General features: G+C 38.5%; 1 protein-coding gene and 1 non-coding gene across 8 annotated transcripts in view; one reads left to right on the forward strand and one right to left on the reverse strand.

The window, feature by feature from the left end:
• The window catches only part of EIF4ENIF1 (eukaryotic translation initiation factor 4E nuclear import factor 1), a 43,674-nt gene that overhangs the window by 9,218 nt on the left and 20,683 nt on the right, over positions 1-13,773 (reverse strand). For 6 of the 7 annotated variants that reach the window (XM_029921671.1, XM_029921672.1, XM_029921674.1 and 3 more), the window contains exons 7-11: positions 9,398-9,573; positions 4,295-4,430; positions 3,904-4,083; positions 2,944-3,176; positions 30-101 (exon numbers count right to left, since the gene is read on the reverse strand). In XM_029921671.1, coding sequence (XP_029777531.1) covers positions 30-101; positions 2,944-3,176; positions 3,904-4,083; positions 4,295-4,430; positions 9,398-9,573 — 797 coding nt within the window. The remainder of the gene's footprint in view (positions 1-29; positions 102-2,943; positions 3,177-3,903; positions 4,084-4,294; positions 4,431-9,397; positions 9,574-13,773) is intronic. The other variant, XM_029921675.1, reaches the window with a different exon arrangement.
• On the forward strand, positions 7,318-7,423 carry LOC115278540. The gene has a single exon (XR_003902947.1). It is a non-coding gene; the product is annotated as a U6 spliceosomal RNA (small nuclear RNA).

Genomic DNA, 13,773 nt, shown 5'->3' on the forward strand with positions numbered 1-13,773 from the left:
CGAGGCCATGGTATAAGATGGTGAAGTACCTGCAGGATGTTCTTAGGGACAGCCTGGCCTGGAATCTCAGCAGGGGACATCAAATGGCTTTCAAGGTTTCGCTAAAAAAGTCAAAGGAAAATTGGTTTCAACCTTCTTACACACTTAACTCACAGATTAATTGGGGACCACAAGAAAGCATTTAAAACTCCCCAAGGAGTTGGCGCTAAAGCAGAATGATGTCCAAAGCACCCAAATCTAAGTTAGATCAACTTGTTCCACCTGTTCATCACACAGGTCCCAAAGCTCTGGAAATGGAAAGAATCTGTACATGTATATGCAAAGTCCACTCAGAGACCCTCAGATGGTCTTTTCCTCCCTGTGGTAACCCAAGTGCCTTTCACAGTCTTTAACACTGTGACCCAAAGAAGGGAAAAAGAAAATGGTGAAATAGAGGAGTACTTAGTAAGAAGCAACAAGAAGAAAATTTTGATAATTTATAGATTTTAATTTTCAAGGCAACCTTTGCTACCCATTATCTTTAAAACAAGATTTTTTTTTTAATTTTTTGTTTTAACATTTATTTTTGAAAGACAGAGACCGATCATGAGCAGGGGAGGGGCAGAGAGAGAGAGGGACACACAGAATCTGAGCTGTCAGCACAGAGCCTGACCCAGGGTTTAAACCCACAAACTGTGAGGTCATGACCTGAGCCGAAGCCAGACGCTTAACTGACTGAGCCACCCAGATGCCCCTAAAACAAGATTTATAGATTACAGATGGTAGTTAAAAACCTAGTAAACAACATGAAAGTTTGGCCAGAATTGTGATATTTCAGAGTTTCACATTTCAGGAAATTTAAACTTTATTATTTTTAATGAGCTGTTACAAAATGGGTCTCATATACAAGGCAAAATTCAGATCCTCCACTTTTTGTGCTTTTAATGCAGCAGCAGTTATCCAACTGACATTACCTCCTGCACCTCAGGACATCCTTATGTCCATTTAGCTTTGCCTGAAATCTTTCTCTGGTACAGTTTTCCACTAGATGAAGCTGCCAAGGTCCACAGCAATGTCCTCAGCATGACAAATAACTCAAAGATCTCCCAAGTGTTTTACTGTTAGTTTCGGAATTGGGAATGACTGCAGATGATTTTATTAAGGGATCTCAAGAGTTCTTTAATTTCATCTAACAAAAAAGGGCAACTTTATACTACATGGCTTACTGTATTTGGAAGATAGAGTCTCTACAATTCAATCTGAAATAGAGGTTAGATGGAACCAACATGTCCTATTTTGGTGATGAAACAATATGGTTGAACCTAGACAGATGGACGCAGATAATAGTATATATGTAACACACACAGCCACAGCAATTGACTTGATTTTAAAATAGACCATGAGTTAACATGCAGATCAAGCAATATTTTGGGATAATACCTGGTGTGATTATATTACTTTCCTTGTTGCTTTCTTTTCTAGGTTAGGTTGAGTTTATGTTACTTTTGTGTAGCAACGTGAATTATATCATCCGTCCCTTTACACAGGCTCACTCCCTTGGCCAGATATTATTTCAGAGCACTGAAACCCCAACATCAAACCAGTTACCCTCACAAGGCAGGATCAACTATGTCAATATCAAACCCTAGCATCACATCTGAAACAAAATGCTCAAAAGCATCAGGTAGACTTCTGACTCCTCTTGCTCCCACTTTTTACTCATTCACACTTAAAAAGGTACTTAACAAGATTTGACCCATGCTACTTAAAAGCACTCAATCACCGAGACACATATGAATGAGAAAAGGATAGTTTGTGATCTTTTCATCTGGTCCTCATTTGAAAGTCTCTACCTAGTAATTCTTTGTATGGACGTAACTCTGAAGCAGTTTAAGACAAACACTCTCCTATAATTGGCATGGTTTGTGGTCAGATACAAAGAAATGAGTCTACCTAAGGCACTTTCTTCCAGAGGTGGTAAGTCAGTGCTGGCAGTAAGGCCAGGAACAATGGCACCTCTGTTGGAATCAACTGTCAACTGCTGGTCAGATAAAAAAAAAAAAAAATACCCACAGTTGATTGCACCTTCCCTTGGTACAAGGCACAATGAATCACACAGCTCCTGATACCATGATCAACTTGTAGTTCCCAGAAAAGATGATGTTGGAAGAAAACAAGAAGCAAAACTCAATTTAATAAATTTGCTATAACTTAGCAACAAAAACAAATCTATGTTTATGTTTTTATTATTCAGGTTTGACCTGTTTCCCCTCTCACCTTGTATCATCAAGGGACAGCAATACTGACACAAAGGCCATGGCTGAGAGCCACCGCTAATATGTTATGACGAAGACCAGTATGCACTGTACACCTGTTTGCAGGCACACAGTTACTACATAGCCAACTTCATGCCCCAGACTGTTTTTACATGTCACAGCTTTTTCGATTTAGTAAATTAACAGAACACAATGGTCTTAAAAAATCCATCTTAGATACTTTACAAATTATTCATAGCACTGCCAACTGCCTGATCAACAAAGTCGGTAATTCCTGGTGTTTAGGAGTGATTTAAAAATGTAAAAAGAAAGATTTACTGTAAAAATATGGGGAGTTATTTTGGCTTACGTAGCTGAATAAATAGAAAACTTTCTCTGGAGTACAATCCAAAAAGACATTTTTACACCTTTTTTTTTTTTAAGCATTGACTGAAAGTTTTACCTGAATTTTTCTATCTTTATAAACTGTCACCCATAAAACATACATTAACCATTAGCTCTTTTTCTAGTAACAAATAGCACAGTGATAATTAAAGAACACACAAAAGCATCAAGGACCAAATGACTATTAAAGAACTTCCAACTCTCTCAGAATACCATTTTTTTTTTAAAGTCCATTTATTATAGAGGGAAATGGCATAGAAAAAAAGAAAAGGAGAAAAGGCTTGGGTTTGTGCCAAATACTTACGCTGACTTTGGGCTGAGAAGGCAAAGTCCCACTTGCCTTCATGGTGCTCACTAGTTTGTTGAACGCGGTCATATCTCCGTCTTTTTTGAGCTGTCGATTGCTGGTTACAGCATTCAGAGTCTCCTCTAAGTGTTCTGCCATGAAGGGAGTCGAATTCTTCACTTGATGGTCCACCTTTAAGCCCTTGAGCCCTGCTTCTACCTCTTCTACTGATAACACAACTCCTGAATGCGCTGAAACATTGAGAAAATCCAGATTAAGGCAAGTAAGAGAGTATGTGGTAGGAATTCTCCTTGGCTACCATGATGGTTTTTTTACAGTTGAAATGAGGTTGTCAGAAAAGGCTGATGCCCCAAATAGACAAACTGATAATTCTTAAAATCACAGTTGCACAGTGGCAATAGGGCCATAACTATGTACTCAGTAAGAAATGGCAAAAATAAACCTAAAATGTTACAATGCTAGGAACTGGGGGACCACAACCGTGGGGTGTTATGCTTTAAGACTTGATAAGATCCTAATGTCCATTTTGCAGGAGGTTCTCTCACAATGAGTCTTCTGGAGACTTCTTATCAGGGACAAGAATCCCAGATAGCATAACATCAGCAAGATTGCTACCTTTGCTATGGTTATTTTATCATTAAGGTTTTATGTTGAGGGCCCATAACCTAAGAAAATGGCCGACTGGGGCAAATGTGTGAGAAGCTGCCAAGTTATGCCCAGGAGGACAACAACATTAACTGAAGTGTTATGATCAGGCTCCAGCTAATAAGGAGGACTTGGATGGAAGGTCCACTGACTATCAGATTCTCAAAGAGGTGGTACTGTTTGACAAAAAGTTTTCTGAAAAACATTAAATAGAACCCATTATCTGACTTTTGATGAAATAGTATGTTAGAACCAACTGCCTGAGACCCACACTTTTTCAAACACCTAAAGCAAACTCTAATAAACACTTACAGCTCTCCTTAAGCTTTTCTTTATTTGCAGAAAGACTGGAAAGAAGAGGTTTTAAATCCACTTTGGCTTTCTGTAGCATTTCTAAAATATCCACTTTATTTTCAGCATGGTCTTCCAGTGGGATAGGAGCAAAATAATTCCCCGAGTTCTGTCCAGGAGAGAGGATGGCTTGTTCCAGACCTAATATTGCAAGTAAATACAATTCATAATCAATTGGTCCCAATAAAGCACAAATAGATCTTCAACAGTATTAAAAGGGCACAAACTGAAGGGGTTTTTAAGTATCCAGAGAGCCTTTAACCCTATTGGACCCTAATTAATGAAGGCAGAATGAACCATGTCAGAGAAAGCTCCCATCTATATTCACGGTCAGAATCTGAAGCCATTTTACCTGCTAGTCTCTCCAGTTCTTCATGTGGTGTTGACCCGAGACTACTGGACCGGCTTCCTGATCGGCTCGGGTTAGAGAACCACCTACTGAACCGACTGGCAGAGACAGACCCTTCTCCTAAAACATCTTCTATCATCTAAAGAGAAAGACAAAAGGAGCTAAAATAACAGTTTCAAGGTAAAAAGAACAGCAAGGTTCAAATTTTAAGAAAAGGTCACTTACTTTGAAATTTCCTTTGCTGCTGCTGACCTGAAGGTAAACTCTCTCAGAAATTATGATTTTCAACATCTTTTTCTTCCCCTCCAAGGTCATTTCTGAGTAACCCAAATATGGGCATTACTGACCATGTACTTTCTAAACATATAATGAAAAACCTCTGTGCCATAGAATGTGTTTTGGATTTCTATCCTTTGCCTCATTAGAAACTCCATGAACTACTTAGCGCTCTCAGAGGACATAGTTTCAAAATCAAAATCACCTAGTAAAGCCAAGCTGATGAGTGGCCTTCAACTAATTACTACATATAGAGAGATGATGAGAGAGAGCCCTTGTTTCAAACTTCAACTTTCTCAAGGTTGTAATAAACACCATAAAATTGAATGGTGACAATTTCAGAACCTAAAAACTAGAGCTCACAGAGGTAATTCCAGTGAAAGTTTAGAATGTGTCAGGATGTGAAAAAATTTTTAACTGTTCTCTAATATTGGTTTGATTTTATTATTTTTTTTAATGTTTATTTTTGAAAGAGAGAGAGAGAGAGCAGGGGAGGGGCAGAGAGATAGAAGGAGACACAAAATCCAAAGCAGGTTCCAGGCTGAGCTGTCAGTGCAGAGCCCAGCGTGGGGCTTGAAGTCACAAACTGTGTGAGATCATGACCTGCGCTGAAGTCAGAAACTTAACTGACTGAGCTGCCCAGGTGCCCCTATCCGTTTGAATTTAATAGGGAGTTTGCAGGTGTTTGTTTTCTTTTAAACCCACTCTCAACAGTTTTCAGTTTAGTATAAGAACAATTAAATGATGCACTATGATCAGAAATAATTTCTCAACACTATTTCATAATAATTTCTATGATCAATCCTTCTTAACTAGATTGAAGCATTAAAAAATGAGAATTATAATTCTACTCTATCATAAATTCAGCTAAATATCCAAATTGATCTTTATGCAATGTTCTTATCAATATTTAGAAAAGACAGGGTAAAGCAAAAGTCAATCCAAAAAATGAGGGAGATCCTTGAAAGTAAGGTATAAACTTTCATTTCTGTGATGATTCCATAAAGAGAAAACAGGTTTTCCCCAAAACTGGTACATGGATGGCAAAGTTAGTGACTGTTTCATCTAATTTCTAGATTTCCAAAGTGCAGCAACAGGAGGTTAGATTCTTTTATTCTCATCTGGAAGAATTTTCTCATAACGTACCCAAACTAAGCGACACAATCCTTCTCTTGAACACAAGAATGAAGAATTAATTCATGACATTTATTACTTGTGGTGCTTCTATTTTCTGATTCAGTTTCAATCACATTTCACTTGTAAGACTCACACACCTTAAATATAGTGTAAATTTTTTTGCAATAATTAAAATATAAGAGGAACACTATTAAAATTTTTTCACTGTGAAAAACTGAATTGTACCTAAAATTTAACCACGTTAGTGATAAATAGGAATTATTTTAAAACTAAAAGCTATGGCCATTAAAAATGTTACAATGTTGAAGAGAGTAATATTTTACAAATAGCAAAAATCTCCTTGCATTTGAATCCTTTTATTTCCTCTGATCATAGTGTATAGGAAAACAGTCAGAAGATACATAGGAAGAACATGGAAAAGGACATGAATATAAAGTAACTGGACATTTTCTAAAGGATATGATGGTAAGCGTTGAGAAAGTCATTTCCATACTTCAATCAGTGACCAACTTTGTTTCTGTCAGAGCTGCTTTATTATAGATAAAACATAAAAAGTAGAAACAAAGTTACTCATTCAATTAATTTTTATTAAGTAAGCTCCACCCCCAAAGTGGGGCTTGAACTCAGGACCCTGAGATAAGAGTCACGTGCTCTACTGAGCCAGCCAGGCACCCCTGACACTAAGTTAATCTTACATACATTTATTGGAAATGCCACTTTCAAGAAAGTAAAGCATTTTAAACCCTAAAGGAATCCTGAGAGGATTCATCTGGTCAGTCATTTTTACCACACAGCAAGCAAGGATGATTTAACAGCAGTTAGATTTCCTGCACCTTGGTAAAGGAAATGGAGAGCTGGACCTCCTGCTCTGATTTCTTGGTTAAGACATCCTCTGTGAACATTCTGGTCAGCCATCAGCTGGTCAAGAAGAGGAGCTTATACATGTAATCTGGTAGGTTTCAATTGCTCTTTCTAGATTTTTAATAACATTTTAAAGTAACTTATGACTGTTAGTCTGGTCCTTCAAACAAAGGTCATTTGACAAGTCCTATCTTAGGATTCATATTATTCTGATTATCAGCTACAGTAAACTATTTTCTTTGACAATTACTAGCTTTTACTTATTAATGCTTTTCTTTTAGTACCTTCCACTTTTATGGAAATTTCTATGTTTTTGTATTTGTTTCACTCTAGTTTGACTCTAAAGATTTGTAATTAATGTACTTAAGGCTATACATTTTCTTCTGAGCATACTTCTGATCACACCACCAAGGGTTTTCTGTGTCATGGTTCTTTTTCATCACTCTAATAAATCATTTACGATTTCCACTTTGATTTCCTTTTTCTTCATTCAACATACATAAGTACCTGTTATGTGTCAAGCACCGTAGTAATATGTGCATATCTAAAATAAACTTATTTTTAAGTATGTAACTGAAATTATTTGCACATGTAATCCAAATTTTCAGTTTGCATAGATTTTTATGACTTTCAACTTCCAATGTGTTGTAATGCCAATAAATACAGCCTACAAATATAGGTATAGGTTTTTATCTATTAATATCAACACTGATCCAGCTTACTAAGTGCCATGTACTATTTAAAGCACTTGAGTGCTCACTTCGGCAGCACATATACTAAAATTGGAATGATACAGAGAAGATTAGCATGGCCCCTGCGCAAGGATGACACGCAATTCGTGAAGCGTTCCATATTTAAAATAAATAAATAAATAAAGCACTTGATATAACATTTGTGAATTGATATTCAAATCCTATATAGTTCTTATTTTTCCTAATTGGTCATTTAGTGAGCAAATATTAGTTATACAGAATAATCAATATTTATTTTTAACTCATCCCAGTTTTTCTTTAACTGATCCTATTTATAGAATATATACCTTAATGAGCAGGACCTTTATGAGCAACACAGAGACCTCCTCACATAACAGCAACTACTGCTCAGCTTTAGCCAAATTTTGGTTGAGGGTGAGGACCAAAAGATAGTGTGAAGTTCCTATTCCTCCTTTTATGCTTTAGAGGCAGTAGAGTTATAGTGAACTGAAAACAAAGACTCTTAACTGAAACTGCATGAATCAAAATTCAGTTTCTACATGTGTGACTTTGGGCAAGTTTCCTCATCTGTAAAATGGGAACTGTAGTAATTAACTTATAAGGTATTGTGAGGATTAAATGACTTATTGTATGTACCTACAACAATCAGCACTCTGTGCATGTTACCTATTATTAAAAGCTTAGTTTTACATCCTTCCTCTGCATAGGCACATGCATTAGGCTTCACAGGTGCTCACATGTGGAGCCACAATAGGCCCATAAATTTTGACCTTTTGCTGTGAAAACTTTTTAAAGAGAGTGAAGAGGGGAAAAAAAGCCACTAATGTCCCCTCAAAAGCTAAGAATTTTACGCGAAGAAAATTAAGTTCACATGTGAATGCAATCCTTCTACTCACAGTGAGCCAAAGGACTACTGCTGACTCGCAGACTGTAAGAGAGAATCAACTACACAGTTACTGAAAATAGACCAGTGTATTCTTGGACCACATGGAGGTAAATTCAGAGACTGAAAGTAAATGCTTAGAAACTGCAGCAATTTGGCACTGCTGTGACTTTTGTACTTTATACTAGAGTACTAGTCCTCAGCGGACTGGAAATAGAACTTGGCCCCTTGCCACAGAGGGGCCAGAAGTACTGCCCTAGAATTTACCTGTGGCCCCATACCTATTAGTGCTAGGCAGTCTCTGCTCACCTATTCTGGGTGGCCATCTACTGAGGACTGGGACGGCAAATGACAAAGGAGACAAACCAATATTGCCTATTCTGTCACACCCAGTTCTTTCTGCTCGCGCGGTAATCAAAGAAGGAGCCATTATAGTTAGGAAGTACAGTCATTCAAATTCTATGGACCACCAATTTTAAAGGATGGTTAAATGTATTTGCTGTTGTAAATGGGATCTCTAGAACATACAGATGCTTTTGGGCAAATGTTTTTTAAAATTCTTTTTCATCATGGTTTTATGCACTCTTTCAACAACCACAAAACAACTTTGTTTTTGAGTGCACAGATCAGAGTGCTATCTTTTCTCCAATTTGTTGAGGCTATAGTAATCCCTAACTGACTAAGGGGATAAGAGCAAAGGCAGTAACAAGTGAGGATTTGGGACGTCTTACTGATTCTACTTTAAAAGTTGAGAAAGACTCAGCAGTTTAACAGCAACACCGACAGTATCCCAAGATGCTTTTCACTGAAGAATTTCAGAACCATCATGACACTAAGTTACCACCTAACAAATCAACCTTACCCAAGGAACGCACATCAGCATGATACTAATCACCAGTTACAAAACTCCACCTCCCACAGCAGGTCTTTCTAACAGACACTTAACTACCTAAAAAATTAAAGCAGACAATGAATGTTCTTAGTATCTAAAGATGTCTTAGACCAATGCTACCATCCTAGAAAAAGAGGTCACTGGTACAGAATTCTCAACTTGGTCATTTCCACTCAGACTCCCAAAACAAAGCCACAAAAACTCACATATTATTTAGGAATAAAAGCCCAAATCCCCAAAACATCTAGCCAAACAGTACTTTAAAAAGAGGTATCTGAAATACTCAGGTCAAATTTAACCATACAGTTGCTCCATCTCATATATAAGTGTGCTGCTACACTCACCGAAGCCAAGCATGGCACCTTATCAAGGTTAAAGAACTCATTAAAGTCAAATTCTCCCGGGGACTGCTCAGGTAAGACGACGTCCCTTGGCACTTCCTGATCAGCAGCAGGTTCCTGTGCCAGGATGACCTCCACCTCATCCTCTTCGGCCACTCCTCCATTGCACTCGACTATGCCTGAAAGCAAAACCAGGACAAAAACAGACTTGATCAAGTGAACTACTCTAGACTTACTCTGTGGCCTCAGCCATCATCACATGTGCAAAAGAGCCATAGATAACTTTAAAGACAGACCTCATGTGCTGGTATAGCATTTACAACAGTAAAACCATTTCCTTCCTATGGGAGCAAGGAAAAAAGCCCTAGTAACAAGCCAGAACACCAACACAATTCAGGAAGGATTATGGTCCCTCCACTACCCATTCTTCAAGTTTTCTGTAATGTAACAGATTCTTTTTCTAATGGGATTTTTTTTTTAAAGATAATTTTTGCAAGTCTCCTGCTGCTTAAAAATGGAAACAACTAATTTGGCTCTGCCTTCACCCATGTAACCTGCACCCCACTGCTTTAAGTCAGAGTTCAGTAATCTAAGGTATTTCTGTGAACCCTGGAATGAGGGCAATTTTCACTTGCCTATAGGTTGGCTGTAGCTCATCCTTCAAGGCAAACCTCCAATGGTACCTCTTCTAGGAAGGCTGACCTGCCTACTCATTTTTACCCCGCCCAGAAAAATTAATCACTGCCTTCTCTATAATCCTTGTGTTGTTTCTCAGAGTACCTATCACACTGTGTTGTATGTAATATGTGTCTAGTGATACTGAGCTCCCTGAAGGCACATAATCTGCTGTTTTTTCTTACTCTAAAGTGCCTGGTACATTTAAAACTCAGTATTGCTCAGTGGTTGTTATTAGGATGGGAAGGTAGGGTCTAAATGAAGCTACTAAGTGTTAACATTTGAGGAATCTAAGTATCTTCATTTTAGCCGGCAAAACGATGAATTTTTTTCTTTTAAAGAAGTTTCCTGAGATATACTAGATATTCAACTTTATTTTAAATGTTTATTTACTTATTTTGAGAAAGGGAGCATGAGTTGGGCAGGGGCGGGGAGAGGGGGAGAGGGAGAGAATTCCAAGCAAGCTCCATGCTGCTAGCACAGAGCCCGATGTGGGGATCAATCTCATCAACCCTGAGATCATGATCTGAGCCGAAATCAAGAGTCGGATGCCTGACTGACTGAGCCACCCAGGCGTCCCTAGACATTCAACTTTTTAATTTTGAAGAACAGAACCCTCAAAGCCCCATGCTGCAAAAGCAGCAATGTAAGAAATGCCTGTACTTTTAAGATTTACAGCAAACACGAAGGCCTCCTGTGTTAAAAAAAAAAAAGAATGCCAAATCCTGGACCCATCCCTTCTCAAAAGTCCCCAATAGTTACCTCAGTCTTATTATTAATCAGACCAAAAGATGCTAAATGCCATCAGCTTCTTTAATTCCAGTAATGCTTCAAATGCTAGACAGCAAAGCAGGGAATTCAATAATTAAAGGGTTAAGTGGGCTGCTTACCCAAGGTCTCAATACTAGCCAAGTGGCAGAAACTTTAACTCTAAGATGGCCACCAAGCTCTGAGTATTAAGGTGGCACTGCCCCTCCACAGGGGTGGCTGCCATTGAACTACCACGAGCCTTCTGGCAACCAGTGAAACAGACAAGGTTTGTGAGCCTTGGATAAAGCAATCAGCAGTCTCTCCAGTGGGTTAGCACATACTTACTGGAAAGAGAAGCAAATACTATCCCTTAAAAACTGACAAACTAAAATGACCACTTTGGTGGAAGTATTATCATCACTTTACAAAGAAACTGATCCCTAGAAGAATTAACAACCCAACAGCCTAATCAATGTCCAGTTTGTGCCCTTTTCCATTAGAGCAGTGCTTCTGCCTCACCAATTTTACCCAGCAGAACCTGTGAGCCCACCTCAGGATTGACAAGGGATATACATTTTCCTGTAGTTTTGGGTCCCAATTTAAGGTTGAAAGCCAGAATTATGAGTCTGTACTTGGTTCATACATTTACAAAAGAAACTTTAATATTTCTCCTTCCCTTTTGTGTTGAGATGAGAAGATCTCTTAACAGTTTTTGCAGGTAGCAAGAATGTTGCAATTTTATGCCAGTGTCAAGGTCTCTGGAAAGCAGACAGCATCTGTCAACTGAGAGTGGGTATGAGTGGGTTGGGATATGCACTAGTAGACAAACACAACTGGCCATTTATCATGGTAGACTAAAAAGACAGAGACCCAAGAAAGATAACTAGGGCAAGTTTTATCACATTCAGTAGGACCACATACTTTCATTAGAAAGAAAAACTGAAATTTTCTTTTCTATCAATGGAGGGATTTAGCTATTTCTGACTTCTACATAATTTTTTTCTGGTTACAGATATAATGCACATTCAAACTGTTTCATTAATATTACCATATATACATCACCTAGCACTGTCTAAGGCGAGTACTCAATACACATGAGTCTTAAAATCATACAGGCAGTGAACATGCTTGTCCTGTTAACTGCTACACGTAGAGCACTAGTATGTGCCTGCAGAGAACATGCTACATACAAAATTCAGGGGAGGGGTGCTTGGGTGGCTCTGTCAGTTAAGCGTCTGACTCTTGATTTCAGCTCAGGTCATGAACTCATCACAGCTGTGAGCTGGGCTTCACACTCAGCATGGAGCCTGCTTGGGATTCTCTCTCCCCCTCTCTTTGCCCTCCCTGCTTGTACGTGCATATGCACATGCTCTCAAAATAAACATTAAAAAAAATTTCAGGGGAATGTTAGAATACAAATACAAAATGAACTGAAAGGCACTCATCATCTTCCCCTTCTTTCATACTTGTAGCCAAAATGAAGTTATGGGGTACCTGTTTATCCTAAATACAGTGGTTAGGACAGCCTAGGGACCATCTGCAATTAACTACTGGGGTGAGTGAGCTTGGACTCCTGGATTCCACTTAGGGCTCTGCCATGAAATCCAGGTGATAGGGTCTTGGGTTGTCCCCTCTTCCAGGCCTGTCTCTCTCTGTATCTATAAAGTAGGTGACACATTCACTCCTTTTGGCTCATCTACTTGTTGATACAAGAATGGTTGAAATTCACATTGCATCCCAGTTAAGAAAAACATGTGCTTCTTTTCACCAGAAGCCTTATCTTTTTTATTATGTGAAAAGACCCCCCTCAGTTGGTGCTCTTTACCCTGAGAATGACACTAATGCATGTCTCAAAGGTTACTTAAAAGCAAAGCTTTCCAAGTTACCCACTGATGTCATGCATCACTCTAGGGAACAATGTGTAACAGCATAAAGATAATGGTAATGTCTATTGTAGTTGAAGATAAAAAAAAAAAAAAAAAAAAAGATAAGTGATTTCTCCCTTCTTTTCTTTCTTGACTAAATTCCATTAGCTTGTTTTCTACACAAGTATATCTTAGCCTCATAATTTTAAGATGGCACTGATTAAACATTTATGTATTAAAATATTTTTTTCTTAAAGTAATCTTTACACCCAATATGGGGCCTGAACTCACAACCCTGAGATCACAACTGGCACACTTTGCCAACTAAGCCAGCCAGGCACCCCTAAAATACTTTCTACTTTTGTTGCCTAGTATCAGCCAAAAGGTGTTTTCTAACTATTGGCTGAAGAGAACTAGAATTTACTGAAGAAGTGCCGACAAGAGGCTGAGCTCTGATGTTCACATTCAATCTTTAATGCTAGGAGTAACCCTTAAAGTTATAGATAGAGTAGGCACTGTCTTCACCTTACAAAGAAACAGGCCCACCTATAAAGAGTTGGATCAAAGATTATCCTTTTTATAAGCAACAAACCTAATACTCAAACCCAGGCTAGCTGGCCTGGCTACCTCAGAGCCAGGCTTACGTCCTGAAAATGACTAACAGGACCCCAACTCTGCACCAGGCACCTCCCACACATTAGCTCTGGCTTTTCAGTTTAGCATGGGAGCTACCTGACCTTATCTCATAGTTGATGGAGTCTGGGAGAAGCCAAGTCATAAACAACTGATGTAGGAAGGTCTAACACCATGGTGAAGAAGGTGGGCTCTGAAGTACAAAAGAACTTGCTAAACTCCCAATTTCACTACTTACTTTGTTAGTGTCCACAGACAAGTCCCTCAAGCCTACTGTGCTTTTCCGTAAGATGGGGAAAAAAGTACCTACTTCAAAGGGTTGTTAGAAGGATTACATAGACAAAATGCTTACCACTGTGTCTAGTGCTTAATAAATGATCCTCCTCCACTATTTCTATCACATTTCTTTATCTCTGGGGAACCCTTTCATGTACACAGTGCTCATTAAGGGGAATG

The sequence above is a fragment of the Suricata suricatta genome, chromosome 14 (assembly GCF_006229205.1).
Source record: "Suricata suricatta isolate VVHF042 chromosome 14, meerkat_22Aug2017_6uvM2_HiC, whole genome shotgun sequence".
Classification (NCBI taxonomy): domain Eukaryota; kingdom Metazoa; phylum Chordata; class Mammalia; order Carnivora; family Herpestidae; genus Suricata; species Suricata suricatta.